Consider the following 18,148-nt stretch of genomic DNA (forward strand, 5'->3'; position numbering starts at 1 on the left):
AGGGAGAGATGCAGGCATTTAACAGTTAAAGATCGGCAGCCACACTGTTTTCTACAGCCGCTTGCCACGTATAGAGAGAGCACCTGCAGATTTAGGCTCTGCCCCTTCTTCATGTCCCAAAGGGCCACCATTATGGCTGTTATGAGCCATTACCTCCCCCTCCGCGCTACACCGCGTGTATCAGCGGGGAGAGGGTAGAAGCAGGGAGCCGCATGTAGCGCTGTTTCAACTGCGCTATAGTAATTAAACAGCACCGACCTGTGCCAGCGCTGGACAGTGGGGAGAGGGGAGAAGCAGCAGGGAGCCGCTTGTAGCGCTGATTCACTGCGCTATGTATAATTAAACACAGCGCTGACATGTGCTAGCGCTGGACAGTGGGAGAGGGGAGAAGCAGGGAGCCGCTTGTAGCGCTGTTACCACCGCGCTATGCATAATTAAACACAGCGCTGACATGTGCTAGTGCTGGACAGTGGGAGAGGCAGGGAGCCGCTTGTAGCGCTGTTACCAACACGCTATGCATAATTAAACAGCCCTGACATGTGCTAGCGCTGGACAGTGGAGAGGGGAGAGGCAGGGAGCCGCTTGTAGCGCTGTTACCAACGTGCTATGCATAATTAAACACAGCGCTGACATGTGCTCGCGCTGGACAGCAGGGAGAGGGGAGAAGCAGGGAGCTGCGTGTAGTGATTACACACAGCCTCCCTAACACAGCAGGAGCCGGGGGATGTGCAGTTTCTTACTCACTGCGTGTCCCCTGTAGTCTCTCTCTCTGGCAGGTCAGCACGGTCTTCTCTTCTTCTGTGTGAAGACTTGCTGTGGCGGTAAGGAGCTGTCAGGAGCTCTTTGGAAATGAGCCCTGTGCACTCCTTCCTGATGTCTGTTAAAACATCAGGGCGCCAGGTACCCGGACCCCACCTTTTAGGTAGGTGGCGAAGGGTACCTATAGGAATGTAAAAGATGCTTTAAAATAAAATAAAAGTATTGCTGGAGCACAGCATGATGTGACCAGCTCCTAGAGGCACATTTTCTAAACTGAGGGCTGATGGGGCATAGAGGGGGAGGAGCTTCACACTTCTAAATTATTTAAAGTGCCAGCTCCAGCTATCCACATCTCTATACCCCAGCGTAAGCACCTCCAGTGTCCCCTCGTGGATGAAAGAGAAAGTTCTATTATGTGGAACTGAATTGAAGTAATCTAGGCCAAACTTACTACAGGTTAAGTCTCCCATATGTAAATATTCCGAAATACATTTTTTTTTTTTTTTTTTTTTGTGTGACTGAGATAGTGACACATTTGCTTTTTGATGGTTCACTGTAAACAAACTTAATTTAATACACAAAATTATAAAAAATATTGTATAACAATCTTCAGGTTCTGTGTATAATGTAATTGTCACTAAAAGCCTTTGACACTTATGAAATTCTTGTAATTTTACTTCAGTATACCATAGTAACATCTGACAAAAAGGTCTAAAAACACTGAAGCAGCAAACTTTAAGTATCATGCTCAAAACTTTTGGATATATATATATATATATATATATATATATATATACACACACACACGTGTATATGTGTATGTATGTGTATATATATATTATACATACACACACAATATGTCCAGATGGGTGGCACTCCCGTTGAATAAAACAAGGTCACCGATGCCCTCCGTAGGTGATCCCAGCAAGGACCCCCAACAATACAATCGAAGGACGGCGGCACTCAGATAAATAAGTCAGCAGGTATAATCAACGTTTTGATGATTTTATTTCATCGTCATCAGGATAAAAAGCAGTATAAACAGTTGCTTACCTTATACCCTTATCCCACACCACGTGTAAGCTCGCGGCAGCTGGGACCGGAAATCAGCGTCAACAAGTGACATCATCAAGCAGTGCCCATTGCCATAGTGCACACTAGGGCAGCCAGGACCGGAAATCGGCGTCAAAAAATGACGTCATCACAGTACCCCTTGCCAAAGTGACAATATATAAACAAATACCAACATACAAAGGACAGACACAAAATTCAAAATACCACTCAAGAGTGTTACAATAAAATTAGAAACATCTAAATCAACAAACTTCCCCAAAGGCAATGTTACACCAAAACAGATAAACTCATAATAGAGAGTTTTTATAGCAGACAATGCAATCCCAAATTATATATTATACATACACACACACTTAGTTGGAGTGCCCGGCGTTGGCTGGGATTTTAAGAATGTTTGTTTACACATCCTTCAACCAACCTCTCCTTAGGCAGGCCTCACGAAAAGTGTGACAAACTTACCCATCAACAGTCCTAAGGTCTTCGAAGGAAGTAGGACCTGTAACGGTGTAAAGCAAACTCTGGAGATAGAAGCATTCAAAATTTGTAGGATGTACAGTGTAAACAAGGCCAAGAGCTTCTGTTGCTCTGATACCAGGATGACCATCTACAGCGACTCCCTGTTTTCTGTGCAGAAAATCTTTTGGAGAAGCATTCCATGTGTAATATTTTGGCAGCTCACAGTACAGCAGGGTCCTCGCGAAGTCATAATTTTGACACAGTTGGAAAAATGAAGTGAATGTTGTTGCGTAATTTGGTATAGTCGGAGAGCTGAGAATGCTGGCAAAGCCTGCTAAAGCTCTCTTCGATAAACGTTAAGATCATGACAAAACATGACAACACAAAACGCTTGCTCTGAGGCCCTACCCATATGCCGTGAGGCCCCACATTGAGCATCCAGCAAAAATAGTTTTTTAATTAATTAAAAATTAACAGTAATTAATTTCCAGTTTAAATTTTTTTAGTTGCAAAAGCTCGTATGTAAAATGTCACAATGTTAGCTTGTAAACTGGATTTGTATAGAAAGACAGAAGGACAAATTTTTGCTTTGATATAGTAGAGAAGATAGAAAAGAAAAAATAGTAGAGAAGCTAAATCCTTTTCTAATTCCTTACTAGACCTGTAGAGGGCGAATGCTATGCAAAAATTGTGTTTTTTCATTATTTAAAAATTAACAGTAATTAATTTGGATTTCACATTTTTTAGTTGCCTCCGCTGTGTTTTAATACGCTCGTATGTAAAATTTCACGATCGTGGCTTGTAAACTGTGGCTTTGTATAGAAAGACAGAAGGACAAATTTTCGCTTTTATATAGTAGATATACTGTATATATCACACATCCACATTTCGAAGAAATCTATATTGTATTAAGAGATCTCTTGAAGATTTAAGGAGTTCAAGGCCCAAACCTCTGCCCATGATTCATTACCCGGGGAGGAAGAGACTAGCTCTCATTTCCTGCTAAATGTCAAGGTATAAGGAGAGAAGGGAACAAAGCAGCTGGAGGCCACAAGCATGACTAAGTGGCAGTAAGAATAATGAAACTGTCCCAGAAATATACTATAGTGCATGCTGGATTTTTCTATTTTTAATCAAACATGAGCAGACAATCACCACAGGCTCTGCAGCGATCAGAGAAAGGGCTTTCAGATTAATATTTCTGAGAGACAAAGCGGTTCTAGATGACATAAATCACTGTCCATTTTAGTCATTTATTTTGGTGCCTAACACCCAGACAGAGTACACAGAGGATGAGGACGTTATCATTAAGTGCCTAATGGTAACACAATCTAAACGGAAATCACTACAATGCAGGATTAGGTTTCTGGGGCGCTTTATTTTCTGGGATTAGTTTTCATCATGCACAGACTGTACAGCAGCATTCTTCACTAATGGGACTGTGAGCTCCTCCGCACAAAGTCATTTGGAGATCCGTATTAAATTCCTAACAGAAACCCTGGTGCTCTCCAGCAATTATGTGAATAATCTGAGGCCGGGTATGTCAGCGATAACAAACGCAGGTCATAGCAGGCAGGATGCTAAACTTCGATTCATTCTTTTATTTAATATCTTGGATCAATAGCCGTAGCCAGCCGCATGATTGCTTTCATTAGTCTTCTGCAGAGGAAGGCATGCTGGCACTTTTAGTTCCATCAGAGCTGCTCTAGACCTTTAAACTTTAAAAAAAATAAATTATTTGTTTTTGCTTACCACATGCTATTCAGCAATGTTTGGGATAGCAAGACCCTATTTACCTCTTAGGATTCATTTGTTCACAATTTGGCTAGCATTTACTTTTCTGCAGTCTTTTATAAAACTGACGTTTGCCCACAGCTTTGCTTGTGTGGATGTCTGTTATTGCTCAGCGGAACTAATGTTACAAAGACTGTAGTGGCATGTAATATTGTGATGTATATTTTATATTGTACACATTGATCACAAAATGTCTTAAACAATATTTGTAGTTTTTCCTTCTGTCTCTAAACATACAGATATCACAAAGTCCACTTTTTGCCATTCCAATTGTTGTTCACTCTTATGGTGCATACACACGGGACGATCATCAATGATATCGATCATCCAGCACACCACCAACGACCCGCGATCAACGATCACGGGTCCCTATAGCAACCTGGTCGATATAGCCCAGGTTGGCCTGAATGCACGGGCGATGGACAATATCGTTATCGTCCATATGTGCCCACGCATCGCAGGTCGTTGATGGGTTAGAGGCACAAAAAAAATGAACAATAACAATATGATCAATAACATTAATATACTGCATTTTTATCGTACCGTGTGTACGCCCCATTAGGCTCTCTTTCAGCTAATCACTTAGCTTTGGTGGAAATCTAGGACAGATTTGATCTCTTTCAAAATGGCATTAGTGTACCACTATAATAAGCAGTACACCGATAAAAAAAACCACAAAATCAAATTCAAGGGGCAATCTCACAGCCCAGTCAAAGTTCACTTTAGTCAAACAAATCTTATCTTGTAGATCCCAAATCCATTGCTCCTTAACCTACAGTAGCACTGAAAGGCTGCAAGTAACATGAGCAACAACTCTATGGTATGTAGTATTTGTCTTGGTTCACCATCTACTGGATTGACATGTATATTGCAACTTCATGAGTCAAGATAAGCTGCCTAATTAGTGCTTATTACAGTGGTTCCCAAGCAGTTCAAGTTTTCCGGGTCACCCAGCAGGTGCAGAAGTGTAGTCATTACTCATTTGCACATATTAAAAGATCCACAGGTGGAGCTAATTATCTCACTTATGGTTCTGTGAGGAGACCTGAAAAACATGCCCTGTTTGAGGTCCCGTGGACAGAATTTGAGAACCTGTGGTTTAATATATAGTTGGATTTTCCTGCAAAATAGATCCTTAAATATATAGATGTATTTCTATATGCATACATATTATAACTTTGTGTTCAGGGTGTGCATTATATATATATATATAATGCACACCCTGAACACAAAGTTATAATATGTATGCATATAGAAATACATCTATATATTTAAGGATCTATTTTGCAGGAAAATCCAACTATATATTAAACCACAGGTTCTCAAATTCTGTCCACATACATACATACATACATATATATATAGTCATTTTGTACTTGAGAAGCCTCTTCAAATTCCGATAAAACATTTTATTTTTTTTTCTCTATAGTTCATAAACAGTCACTAAAAGTAAATTTGTTCCAAAAAAAATAATATACATCTAGCCATTTTTGCCTTGAGGAGCCTGCACACACCGCGTGTCAAGCATCTGGTGTTTCCTTGATTGCTCCTTTCCCTCATGTCACATTAAACTAAAACATACCTCAGTTTCTTTCTAGATGATTAAGCTAAACAATATTGAAAGCACAATCCAAATTCATCCCGAAACGAGCAAAAAAACTAAAATTCTGAAAAAAATTTGTCTCTATAGTTCACACAGGGCCTAATTCAGAGCCGGAGGCTCTGAAAGAGCCCTCGCTCTGAATCAGGGCGTTTTTTTTGGAGCGGCCTCCTGGCTGCTCGCATAGCTGTGGGTGACCACCCACAGCTATTGCAAGCAGCCAGGATGATGGTCGCGATGGTCAAGACCATCGGGCTTGCGACGAGACCCTTGTGATAGGGTCTCGTGGACGCAAGCCCCAGAGAGCTTCTGGCTCTACTAGAGCTGGAAGCTCTCCCACTGACATCAATGGTGATGTCAGTGGGGCTGCCCAAAAACGGCAGGTGTTCGCTTGGGAACGCCTCCGTTTGTGAAGCCACCACCCCAGCCACGCCTACAAAACGGGGCAAGCTGTCGATCAACATCGATAGACGCCCCTTTTGTAGTGAGCCACAGAGCGAGTGCTTTTTGCGCTCACTCCGGGGCTCACGCGTGCACACTGGGCCACCATTGACCCGCTTGCGAGCGGGTCTGAATCAGGCCCACAGTCCCAAGAAGTAAATTTCTCCAATAAAATTTCTAGTTACAGAAACAACCATTGCAACTTTATTAGAAGTATAAATTACTCTTAGAGGTCGCTTTAATTAGGGGCAAGCAGGGCAATGTGTCGTTCCAATGACACCTTATCTCACTCAACCTGGACTCTCAGATTGTTGCACACAGCCCTATGGGACTTCTATCTAAAATTTACAGGTATGGGGTTACCGTAAGTGCGGCTTATGGCTGCACTTACGCCTATTGGAATTTACCACTTAGAGTTGCACCTTTCTTTTCTCAATTATTCCACAGAATTTATACCCGTTGATATAATTTAAGTTGTGATTTGGGTTGTATTTATTCTACATACAGAGCGTTTTTTTTAAATTGCAACTCCAAACTAATATGCAGACCTCAAAATGCTTGGGGATTACACAAAAGTGAGTGGGGGTAATGTGCAAAAATGGCAGTGGCTGATGTATCAGCGACGGGACGTATTTTGTCCAGATTTCACATGCGTCAGTGTCAGTGTAGGTAAGTATGCTGTTGTGGCAGGGACGTCAGAAAGATTTTATGTTGGGGGGGGGCAGCAATAAAATTGTTCTGGCGCTGGTCCAGAGCATCTCCAAAGTGGCAGGCCTTGAGGGGTTGTTCCAGGTATGCAGTGGTTAGTATTTACCAAAATTGGTCCAGGTGAACCGGCGACAGGGTCATTGATGCACGTGGAGAGCGAAGGCTAGCCCGTCTGGCCCGTTCCCACAAAAGAGCAACTGTGGCACAAATTGCTGAAAAAGTTAATGCTGGCTAGGATAGAAAGGTGTCAGAACACACAGCACATCGCAGCTTGCTTCATATATGCAGACCGGTCAGAGTACTCATGCTGACCTCTGTCCACCACTGAAAGCGCCTACAGTGGGGCATGTGAGCATCAGAACTGGACCATGGAAGAAGGTGGCCTGGTCTGATGAATCACATTTTATTTTACATCATGTGGACAGCTGGATGCGTGTGTGTCGTTTATCTGGGGAAGAGATGGCACCGGGATGTACTACGAGAAAAAGGCAAGCTGGCGGAGGCAGTGTGATGCTTTGGGCAATGTTCTGTGGGAAAATCTTGAGTCCTGGCATTCATGTGGATGTTAAATTGAAAAGTATCACTTACCTAAACATTATTACAGACCAAGTACACCCCTTCATGGCAACAATATTCCCTGAAGGCAGTGACCAATTTCAGCATAATAATGCTCCCTGCCACACTGCCTAAATTGTTTGGGGGAACATGACAGAGTTCAAGGTGTTGACTTGGCCTCCAAATTCCCCATCTCTTAATCCAATCGAACATCTGTGGGATGTGCTGGAAAAAACAAGTCTGAGCCATGGAGGCCCCACATCACACCTTAGAGCACTTAAAGGATCTGCTGCCAACGTCTTGGTGCCAGAAACCAAAGGACACCTTCTGAGGTCTTGTGAAGTCCATGCCTCGACGGGTCAGAGCGGTTTTGGCTGCAGGAGGGGACCTACGCAATATTAGGCAGGTGGTTTTAATGTTATGGCTGATTGGTGTATGAGAGTTAAAAGCTGGTCACTTCATTTCACCTGGGTAAACTGGGAGCATAATGTGACCTGTAGGCAATACAACGTGGCATGATGTGAACTGGGAACAAAATGTTAATGTTTTTGGGGGTTTTTTTACTACTGGAAAAATCTCTCCTTCAAAAAAAACATTATGCCTTGACAATTTTAGCATCTTGTTCAGTGTACCGTGAGCTGGAAAAGGTTGAAAATCTCAGCCTATTGAACAAAGTTGTTTGGCTCTGTTCAAAGTTATATATATGTTTTTTTAATTATGGCACTCCAAGAAAAAACAAAGTCTGGATGCCCCTGATGTACATGGTACAGAGGGTGGAGTGTCAGTGAGGTCTTCGTGATCAACTGTTAGGTAGAATAAAGCACAATAACCACATGGAGGAAAGAACTGGTGACGCCTCTGAAAATGTATTGCTTCCAATGCTAGAGGTTGTATGTCAGTAGCATGAACATCGTGATACAAGTCACAAGTACAATACCCCCCTTTTGAATGAATAGCACGAGGGTAGGCATGCTTTGTTTTATAGACAGGTCTGCAACAGATGGCCTTTTATTTTGCCACAGGCTTTTCATTTGATCTCGTCGCTCCCCCCCCCCCAACCCCACTACGAACCTGTGATGGACAGCACTACTAGTGGAGTGTCATTATGTTAGAACATGCCAGACAAGAGTGTGATTTTTATTTAGGTTGTGCAGGTCATGTGATAGGAACAAGCTATTTCTTTCCTAATTATTTTTAGATTTGTAGGCAGAGATCATTATCAGTAAAGAATTCCAGACGTTGAAAACAAAAATAGGTTTACTGAGATAAACATTTAGTATGTTACACAATTTCTTGGAAAGATAATCATCATTAACAGCATAACATACTTTAAACTGAATCACTGTTGAAAAGCTCCCCCCCCCCCCCCAATAAGACAATTACTTCTGTGCTTATCCCCGGCAGTGAAAGACTTAATGACATCGCCCTGTCACACACTGGCCATATAAAACATCACACTGGTGCAGTGATAAATACTTCAACCAAGCATAACTATAAGATCGCAAGCTTTCCCACAATTACAACGTTCACCCAGCACAGAACCAAAAGGAGATAGGGTAGAAAATGTGATAAGGGGGATGAAAATGGACTCTGCTTAATTGGAGGCATGGTAAGGGGCATACACGTGGAGACATTGCACATGACTCGGGCGGATAAAATATTAGAATCTGGAGCATTTGTTGGCTTGTGCTGGGTAACTGGTTCCTCATTCTGGGGGTGATTTACAAACATGGTACAAAATGTGCACAAGTGCAGTGACACAAGGCAACCAATCCGCTTTCAGCTACCCAGAACAAGTCAGTCTAATGAAAGCGAATGTGTGATTAACCGCTTTTGCTAATCAGCTTCCAGCCGGCTTGAACACGTTCGTGTAAATAAATGCAAATGTCCAGTTGCTAGGGGTTACTGTACCATCTCAACAAATCACCTCCCGTCTATCCTTTAAAATGATTGTAATTTAATAGCAGATGGGTAATAGCTGCAGCTTACATCCTCCACAAAACATTTTTACATCATTAAAATAACATTTTCTACCTTATCGCACACATAGAAATAAACCCACTGAAATATACAAGCTTATTCTTTTGGCTTTATCCTAACCAAGACTAAAACACTTCTAAAGTCAACTTTAAATAATAACTTCTAATTTCAAATTCAATAAATGTTAAATAATAAGTCTTAGGATTTGCATAATTACTGAAGGGGGGAAAAAAAACTACAGAAGTATCCATTATATGTATCGTGTAGCTTAATTGATAAGAATTTACACTGTTCTTCTAAAACCACAGAGCAGACTTAAAAATCCCACATTTTGTAACGCTCGCTTGCAAAAACTTGCCATGCTCCTGTAAGCTGCACGCGGAGCCATTTTTTGGGCTGGAACAGGATTAAGCTCAACAATTTATTGCGAACTAGTAACTGTCATCACCTGGAAAGTTAGCAGACTCCATTATCATGGATATTAGTACAGCCCACAAAATGGCTGCAGGAAAACCAATACTGGTGAAAAAAATATATATATATTTTTTTTTTTTACATGTTCTTACCAATTATATTTTTTATGCATTTTTAACAGTAAAATCAGTTTAAAGTGAAATACTCAATATTTGGACGAATCAAAACTGCATTTTTGCCAAGTTCAAATATTTTTTTACATTTATGGATATGCTTCGACTAAGTTGAAGCAGCAACCTATGTCCTCTGCATGACATGCAGTCTATGAATGACAGGACACCCTTTGTTTCCATGTGGGTGAAAAGTGCATTATAACAGCTGAGGTACAGGTGTCTATTCCCAATAACCCATGAGCACCAGGAATCAGATTTCTTGGAAAATAAACATGGTGGGCTAAGGAGTTTCTGAAATAAAAAGGAGACCTCGGATTGGTCATCCCTTAAATATATAAAAGACACCAAAAGGATGTAATCTATGCAAACCTTTCACATAGAGCTTAAACTGCTTCAAGAAAGACATTGGCAGGTAATAGGAACATATAACTCAACATAACAAGAAAATGAATATATTCCACACACGAATTAAATAAACTACATGGTATTTAATATGTATCCACTGCCTGACTATAGCAGTTGTGTAGCCTGGGCCACTATTCACAAGAATGCACTAAACACTAGTGACATCACATGAAGTGAATTTATAGGCCGCATGTCAGGGAACGGTGATCCAGCCCACAAAATGGCTGCAGACGTTTTCTATGCACAATGGAGACAAATATAGTGGCTGTCACGGCTCTAAAAAGAATTGATAGGCCACTTTCAAATAATTTGTCCAGCTGACAAACTAAGGTGCCTCCACTATGTTTAGGAGACGAACCAAGCAACTAAAGCAATAGAAATAAAACATAGCATGTTCAAAATCACAAATTAAAATGATAAATTGGGTAATTTTATAGATATAGGATTTTGCATTAAATTAAAAATCTAGATTTTGTATAATTATTATTAAAAAAAAATGTGAACTGGCTGGCAGCAATAGATGAAAATTAAAATAAAGAAAGTAAAAACCAAGAACAAAGTTCCTAATATTAAAGAAAACTTATGATGCAGCGAATATACATGGCTCTCAAGATAGTTGGACAGGTACATTATAAATTCTTTTTAGCTTTGGCCATATACAAAGAAAAAAAAAAACATAGAACACAACATTGAGTAATGGTAGCAGCATTCAATTTTCTTTTAGGAATAAATTCTTCTCCTGCAGACAAAATTAACAAAACCATGAAATGTTTGTATTTTTATTTTACATGGCAGATTTCTATTTTTTCATTCTGAAACAATCCAGCAGTTCTAGTAAAATAACATTAATTGGTTTAGGGCTCCAAGAAGTGTCCTATCTATGGGAAAGCTAGAGTGGAACTCCAACACCTTATGCCCATACCCTACACACAGCAGAGGCGGCCATTTTGTAGTATTGCTTATTGGTTTAGTGACCTGATAGGCTGCATATTCGGACAGATCACAGAATGACTGCCTGCACCCTGTGTAGGAAATGGGCACACATTAATAAATTTTCATTTAGACGTACAAAAACGCATTCTCTGTGCGTGCGTTTGTCGTACTGTGGAAATTCCTTGTGAACTGCACCTGGGACATGGCATCAAATCGTCACCGTGTCCTGCTGCTTTTATTATATTATAAGCTGGATAAAACATTTTCCAATACCACATATTGCTCACAACTGGAACAAAAGAACAAAAAAAATATATATATATATAGATTAAAAAAAAATGGGTATTTTTTTTATACAATTAGAAAACGTTTTCTCAACAGCATTCCCCATCACAGTATTCCCTTTTTCTCTGTACAGTCGGTGCTAAAATCTTTTAGTTCCTTGTGTATAAGACAACCACTTTAATAGAAAAAAAAATATCTTCTGATTTCCACCAAAATCTGCAGCAATCAGAACTTAGCAGCGTCTTTTTCACAGATCGTTGGCAGACATGACTTCTAAATAGGTGGGATGCTCCGAGATACTAAAGTGGTCTCAAGCTTATGACAGGAATTTCCAAAAGATGTGTTATCCAAAAGCGACGAAGACGTTACTCCAGCAGCCATGCAGGTAAAGGAAAATTTACTCTCACAGCAGAAAGAAAAAAATAAAATAAAAATTCACATACCCTGTGTTTGATCCCTGCCCGCCAACCAAAACCAAATAGCATTATTGGAGCAAACAAGTCTTTCCGCATCCGGCAAGATGCCATCTTAAAGCATTCCGAAAATATGACAGTGTCTGCTGCTCGTCCTGGTTTGGAGAATATAGTCTAGGATCTCGATGCGAACAGGCATCGAAATAGCGTTGGAAGACTACACTACGTGTACACACTTACATATACATTCTCCCATGTACACGCCATACTGCCAATTTATTCCAGAGAAGAGGAATCGTCTTCATCATAGTCATCAAATGAACATGGAGTCTCCCCTCGAGACTCTGTGTAGTGGGATGTTCCAGAACTGGAGTGGTGGCTGCTGTTCGTCAGGGACACTTCGGTGTCGAAAAATAATCCTGGATTTACACTGTGGAGGGAAAAGAAGAGCAAAGAACCAAGTTAGAAAACTTGAGCTCATATGGTGAACAAAAGAGTCTAGTAACAATAATTGAACCAAACAGATTTATTTAGCTTGAAGCTAAAACAATCCAAAAGGTTGATCTTTAAGTGCAGTAAAAAAAAAATAATTTTATATATATATATATATATATATATATATATATATATATATATATATTAAACGAAAACCATACATAAAAAGAAATAAATAAAAGTACAATATTTTGTGGATCCACTGTTTCTTATATCCTGCCCATTTATCTTCACTGGTTTATGCTAGAAAAAACAACTATTTTTTGCTGGTTTGTGTCAAGATCTGTACATTCCTAGAATTATACATCTGGCCCCTCCCGCCATGCCCAAAAACATACATTTCGTGTGCTGCTCAAAATCTCCAACCAAGTGCATAATAAAATTAATATATGTGTCATTCCTGAAACTCCAGTCTGTCAGGCCTGTAGAGTGTCTGCTCCAGTTGCAGTAGGACTACCAATAACAGACACTCCTGCATGTGCCACAAATTTTTATTGACCAGGGACTGTTCTTCAGTTGTAAGCATGCTCTATGCACAGACAGCGAACTCATTACATGCAAAAAGTTCACATCAGGTCCTCCTGACCTGTGATCTTGTTACATGATGATCAGTTCAGGTCACTGAAGGCACGGCATGGAAAATACTACTGAATGCTGGACTGTTCTTGGCTGTCAAGTAATCGGGATACATTGCAGTATGGTACAACAGAAGCAGACATTAGATAGAGACTGACCCAATGAAGCAGCCAAATACTCCTACTTACATAAGGATGATACATTACTATGTATTCCCACCCCAAAGGATAACACAATTATGGTTCAAAACTTACATTTTAACAATAGACTTTGAAAATTGAGCTTAAAAATTGTGTATCTCAAAGAGGAGTTTGCTCAGGATCAAACATTTTACTATAGACACTTTTCCCTACATCTTAATGAGACTGGAGAATCCAGTTGGTGACCCCAATCTTGTATCTTGAGAACCCATGCAATGACAACAACAATCATTTTATTAATAGCTAATAAACCACTATAGGAGCCAGGATATCAGGTGTAACACTAACAAGCTTCCATTCAAAACTGCTGAACCCTCTCAAGTGTTCTGGAACTTTATAGGTCACGCGCTAAATTCATATACTAACTTTTCAAGTTTGCAGGAATGGACTATGGCAGTCACTGACTTACATGCTACACATTTTCTCACTCCTGTGGCAGTATGTGTTTTCCCCGGCAGCTCTGTAACCCAGCTAAGGATACATATAGTGTTGTTAAGGTCAACTGGGTAGCTGTATATCACATTCATGCTCTAGGTCACAGGAATCTTACACAGAATGGCTGTAATTCCGCACATTCCCATATCATGTGTAAGACAGTACCTTCAGAAGAAGTACATTTAGGACAAACCGTAGAACCTCACCAATTGCATTGTGGAACCTTTCTGGAGTAAAATAAGTTCTGTACAGAATGTACATTTGCAGTAGTCTATGCACTGAGTTTAGGGAAACCTTTTGGATGTTATCACCAGACCATCCCACTGCTTATCAGGAACTGGCCCATCCTCCCATTCGGGCCGCCCTCACTTCACACAACTAAACATAGACAGACAAACCCTTTTCCTTCGGGTATTATGGGGAACTCCATCATTGTGTAAAGTGATGTTCTTCACCGCTGAATGTGCACCTAAACTGAACCTTGTCTAGGCAGGATAAATTCAGCTTGAAATTATTATCGGACACCATTGCATTCTGTAGATTCCCAATGGCTTCTACTCAAGAATCAACCAAATTAACTTAGCTTTGGTAATGGATAGTCAGCACAGAAATAGGTAGGGAGTAACACTACTGTATATGTACCACCTCCTCCTCAGAGAGATTCAATTAAACCACATGAACCTGCAATAAGCACCGAAAGCATTTACTTGGATCCCTCTACCCTCATGGGGGAAAAGTCATATAATGGATGCATTATACAAAGTAGGGTTGATGTATCAAGCAGGTAAAAGAATGGAGAAGTTGCTCATATCAACCAATCAGAATTGAGGCAACATATGAAGCATATTCTATAAAATGATAGATAGAAGATAATTGGTTGCCCCTGGTCCACTTTTTCACTGCCTTATACAGGAACCTGTATGATACTTACCAAGGTTGTTAGATTTACCCTACCTTCTACATGTAGAGAGAGGTTACACCATGCCTTAGGTGCTTAGTTTGGTATTCGGATGAAACATTGACAGTGTCAGCTAGACACTCTATATGTCGACATCAGATGGTCGACAGGCAAAAGATCGACATGATCAAATGGTCAACACATGTTTCTTCACCATTTTTAAGGTCAGGATTAGGGGTTAGAGTTAGGCACTTGGTGGAGGGTTAGTGTTAGGCTGCTGATGGGGACGGCTAAGGTTAGATACTAGGGGAAGGGTTAGGCTAGGTTTAGGCACCAGGGGGAGGGTTAGACACTAGGAGGAGGGTTAGGGTGAGGATTAGACTTAAAAATAAAAAAAATTATATTTGTGTGTGGACCATTTTGTGTCAACCATTTGTCTCTGTCGACCTTTTACACTATCAACCGATTGCCAGTCAACTTTTTTACCCTGTGGACCTAGGGTGTGGTATAAGAGATAGACAGTAATTAGTTAGACAATGTCTAGATAGACACCAGGGGCCAAATGTAATAGGGTGAGAGTTTAGAAAATGTGAGAGTTTAGCAGTAAACTCTCACATTGGTTGAGTTTTATCTTCAAAATGGGAAAACATCTGAATGAGATTTTAAATCGTGAGTGTTTTTTAAATCTAAAAAAACATGCAAGTTCGCTCTGTTACTTTGTTTTTGGACTCTATTACATTAGCAAAGTTTAAAAAGTCAGAAACTCTCACTTTTCTAAACTCTCACCCTATTACATTTGGCCCCAGATGTTAGACACAAACAAAAGTCAGACACATTAAAAGGTTGACAGGTACAAAAGGTCGACAGGTACAAAAGGTCGACAGGGTCAAAAGTTCAACATGAAAATGGTCGACACAAAAATGGTCGACAATTATTATTATTACTTTTTTAGCCCTAATCTTCACCCTAACCCTCCCCTTGGTGCCTAACCCTAACCCTCCCTCCTGGTGCCTAACCCTAACCGTGGGGGTAACTGCCTAACCCTAAAAAAAAATGTTGACCATTTTTGTGTCGATCTTTTTCATGTCGAACTTTTGACCATGTCGATCTTATGTACCTGTCGAACTCTTTACATGTCTAACTTTAGTGTGTCTGACTATTGTCAGTGTCAAACTTTTATCCTTGTCTAACTATTAACTGTCTAACATCTGGTGTCTATCTAGAGATTGTCTAGCTAATTACTGTCTGTCAATAGTCCGGAACCCGTGGACCTATTTGCCTGTCTCCCCATATCACAGAGAAGCAGAACACTACCTTTACGGATCTGATGAACGCCTACCTGGATTGGGAGAAAGTGGTAGTGCCGGCAGTGTTTGCTGCAGAGGCCGTCTGGGATGTATTGAAATGAAGTCCTTGGTCTGCCCAAGATGTCCCCGATGCCATGTCTAGCACAAAACACACAGAAAACACGGAAATTAGCTTCATGCATGGGACATTTTTTTTTTTATTCTTACTCTTTCACTTTCTAATTTTATTCATGCAGTTAACAATAGTTCAGAGATGTCTCTGGACTTGGCCAAGTCTGTATGTCCACTAAACATCTGCCGATAAAAGCCATTTGGCACAAGCCTATTTCCCAGCTGCTGCAACTCCTCGGAACCTATTGTACCGCCTCCTATTTATTTCCTGGAAGTACAGGATTATAAAGGGAATATATACTTCTATTGTAATAAGGGCTTGTTGTAGAATATAGGTTTAGCAAAACAGGAGTTAAACCACACAGATATGCTTATGTCTCTGCGTGCTTTACTACAAGTGGGGATTGCAATACTACTTGAAGGGAAAAAATAAACATATAAGCACGGTCCACAGATCCTAATATAGTCTTCATTCTAGCACCCTGCACCTCTCGAAACATGTGCAGTTCCTCTTTCCTGTCTGGGGTGTCGCTCTCTGCTCTGGTGCTTCTAGCACACTCTGGTCTGTATAATCAGAGGTTTATTGCATCAGCTGAGTTTGCAATAAGCACCAGGCAGGAAAGAGGAACTGCACATGTGGTGCACGGTGCTAGAATAAAGACTACTAAGGGTATAGCACTTCAATGCATTTAGAGTGTGAGGAGACTGAACCCTTGCTTAGCTTCATGGAGCAATATTAACATTGCAATAAAACATCTATTAGAAACTAAGACAGCATTGTTTTGGTCACATCAAGCTGTATATATCATGTACCACCAGAAAACAAACAAAAACAAACTGTGAGTATATAAAGAACTGTAGGATTACCAGAATTACACATAACAAAAAACTTTATTTCCATACTCTAGGACACAGGTTCTCAAACTCGGTCCTCAGGTCCCCACACGGTGCATATTTTCCAGGTCTCCTCACAGAATTACAGGTGAAATAATTAGCTCCATCTGTGGATCTTTTAAATTGTGTCAGTGAGTAATGAATACACCTGTGCACCTGCCAGGAGACCTGCAAAATGTGACCTGTGTGGGGTCCTGAGGACCGAGTTTGAGAACCACTGCTCTAGGACACAAGTTCTCAAACTCAGTCCTAAGGAGCCAAACAGTACATGTTTTCCATGTCTCCTCACAGAATCACAAGTGAGATAAAGATCTCCAGCTGTGGATCTTTTGAAATGTGTCAGTGTGTAATGACTACACCTTTGCTCCTGCTGGGTGACCTGGAAAATGTGCCTAGTGTGGGGTCCTAAGGACAGAGTTTGAGAACCACTGCTCTAGGACATGAGCATAACTAGGATGATTCCAACCTTTGACCAAATCAGAGCACTGGAACATTGTCAGGACCAAACCAATCTGTGGCCAATGAGCACATTAGAACATTGTCAGGACCAAACCAATCTGTGGCCAATGAGAGCATTAGAACCTTGGTTAGGTCCAGTCTGTGGCCAACCAGAGCATTAAAATATTGACATGACATCTAGACCACCTCTTGCCAATGTAGGGCCTCATTTATCAATTTATGATAATGGTGCTCCAGCCAATCAGCTCCTAACTTTCATCTGTTTGAAAAATGACAGTTGGAAGCAGATTGGCTGTTTGTTAATGAGGCCCTAAGCATGAGAACAATGATCAGATTAATCCAAGTTGTGGAGTTAAGGGCATTAAGGACACTGATAGGACTAGGCCACTCTGTGGCCAATCAGAGGATCTGAACAATAGCAGAGTAAGTATGACCTATTGCCAATCAGATCATTAGAAAAATAACAAGATTAGCATAACCTGTGGCCAACTTAGGACCTCATTTATCAACGAGTTTTATCATTTACGACGAGTTATAAAACTCGTTGCGTATGATAAATGGTGCTCCAGCCAATCAGCTCCCAACTGTCGTTTTTTCAAACAGATGACAGTTGGGAGCTGATTGGCTGGAGCACCATATTATACGATACGAGTTTTCTCACTCGTTGCGTATGATAAAACTGAGGCCCTTAGAATGTTATAGTAGTGACTAGACTGGACTAGAGCATTACAACATTAACAGAGCTAGAACATCATATGGCCAATCAGAACACTAGAACATTGA

The 18,148-nt window shown here is 40.6% G+C and overlaps 1 protein-coding gene across 2 annotated transcripts in view; it reads right to left on the reverse strand.

Moving 5' to 3' along the window:
* Window positions 1-8,653: 8,653 nt before the first annotated feature.
* Window positions 8,654-18,148, reverse strand: part of TFDP2 (transcription factor Dp-2) — an 88,422-nt gene continuing 78,927 nt past the window's right edge. For both annotated transcript variants that reach the window (XM_088466616.1, XM_088466617.1), the window contains exons 10-11: window positions 15,934-16,039; window positions 8,654-12,420 (exon numbers count right to left, since the gene is read on the reverse strand). In XM_088466616.1, coding sequence (XP_088322742.1) covers window positions 12,267-12,420; window positions 15,934-16,039 — 260 coding nt within the window. In that variant the 3' untranslated portion in view covers window positions 8,654-12,266. The remainder of the gene's footprint in view (window positions 12,421-15,933; window positions 16,040-18,148) is intronic.

The sequence above is a fragment of the Taudactylus pleione genome, unplaced genomic scaffold (genome assembly GCF_031769625.1).
Source record: "Taudactylus pleione unplaced genomic scaffold, aTauple2 ptg000066l, whole genome shotgun sequence".
Classification (NCBI taxonomy): domain Eukaryota; kingdom Metazoa; phylum Chordata; class Amphibia; order Anura; family Myobatrachidae; genus Taudactylus; species Taudactylus pleione.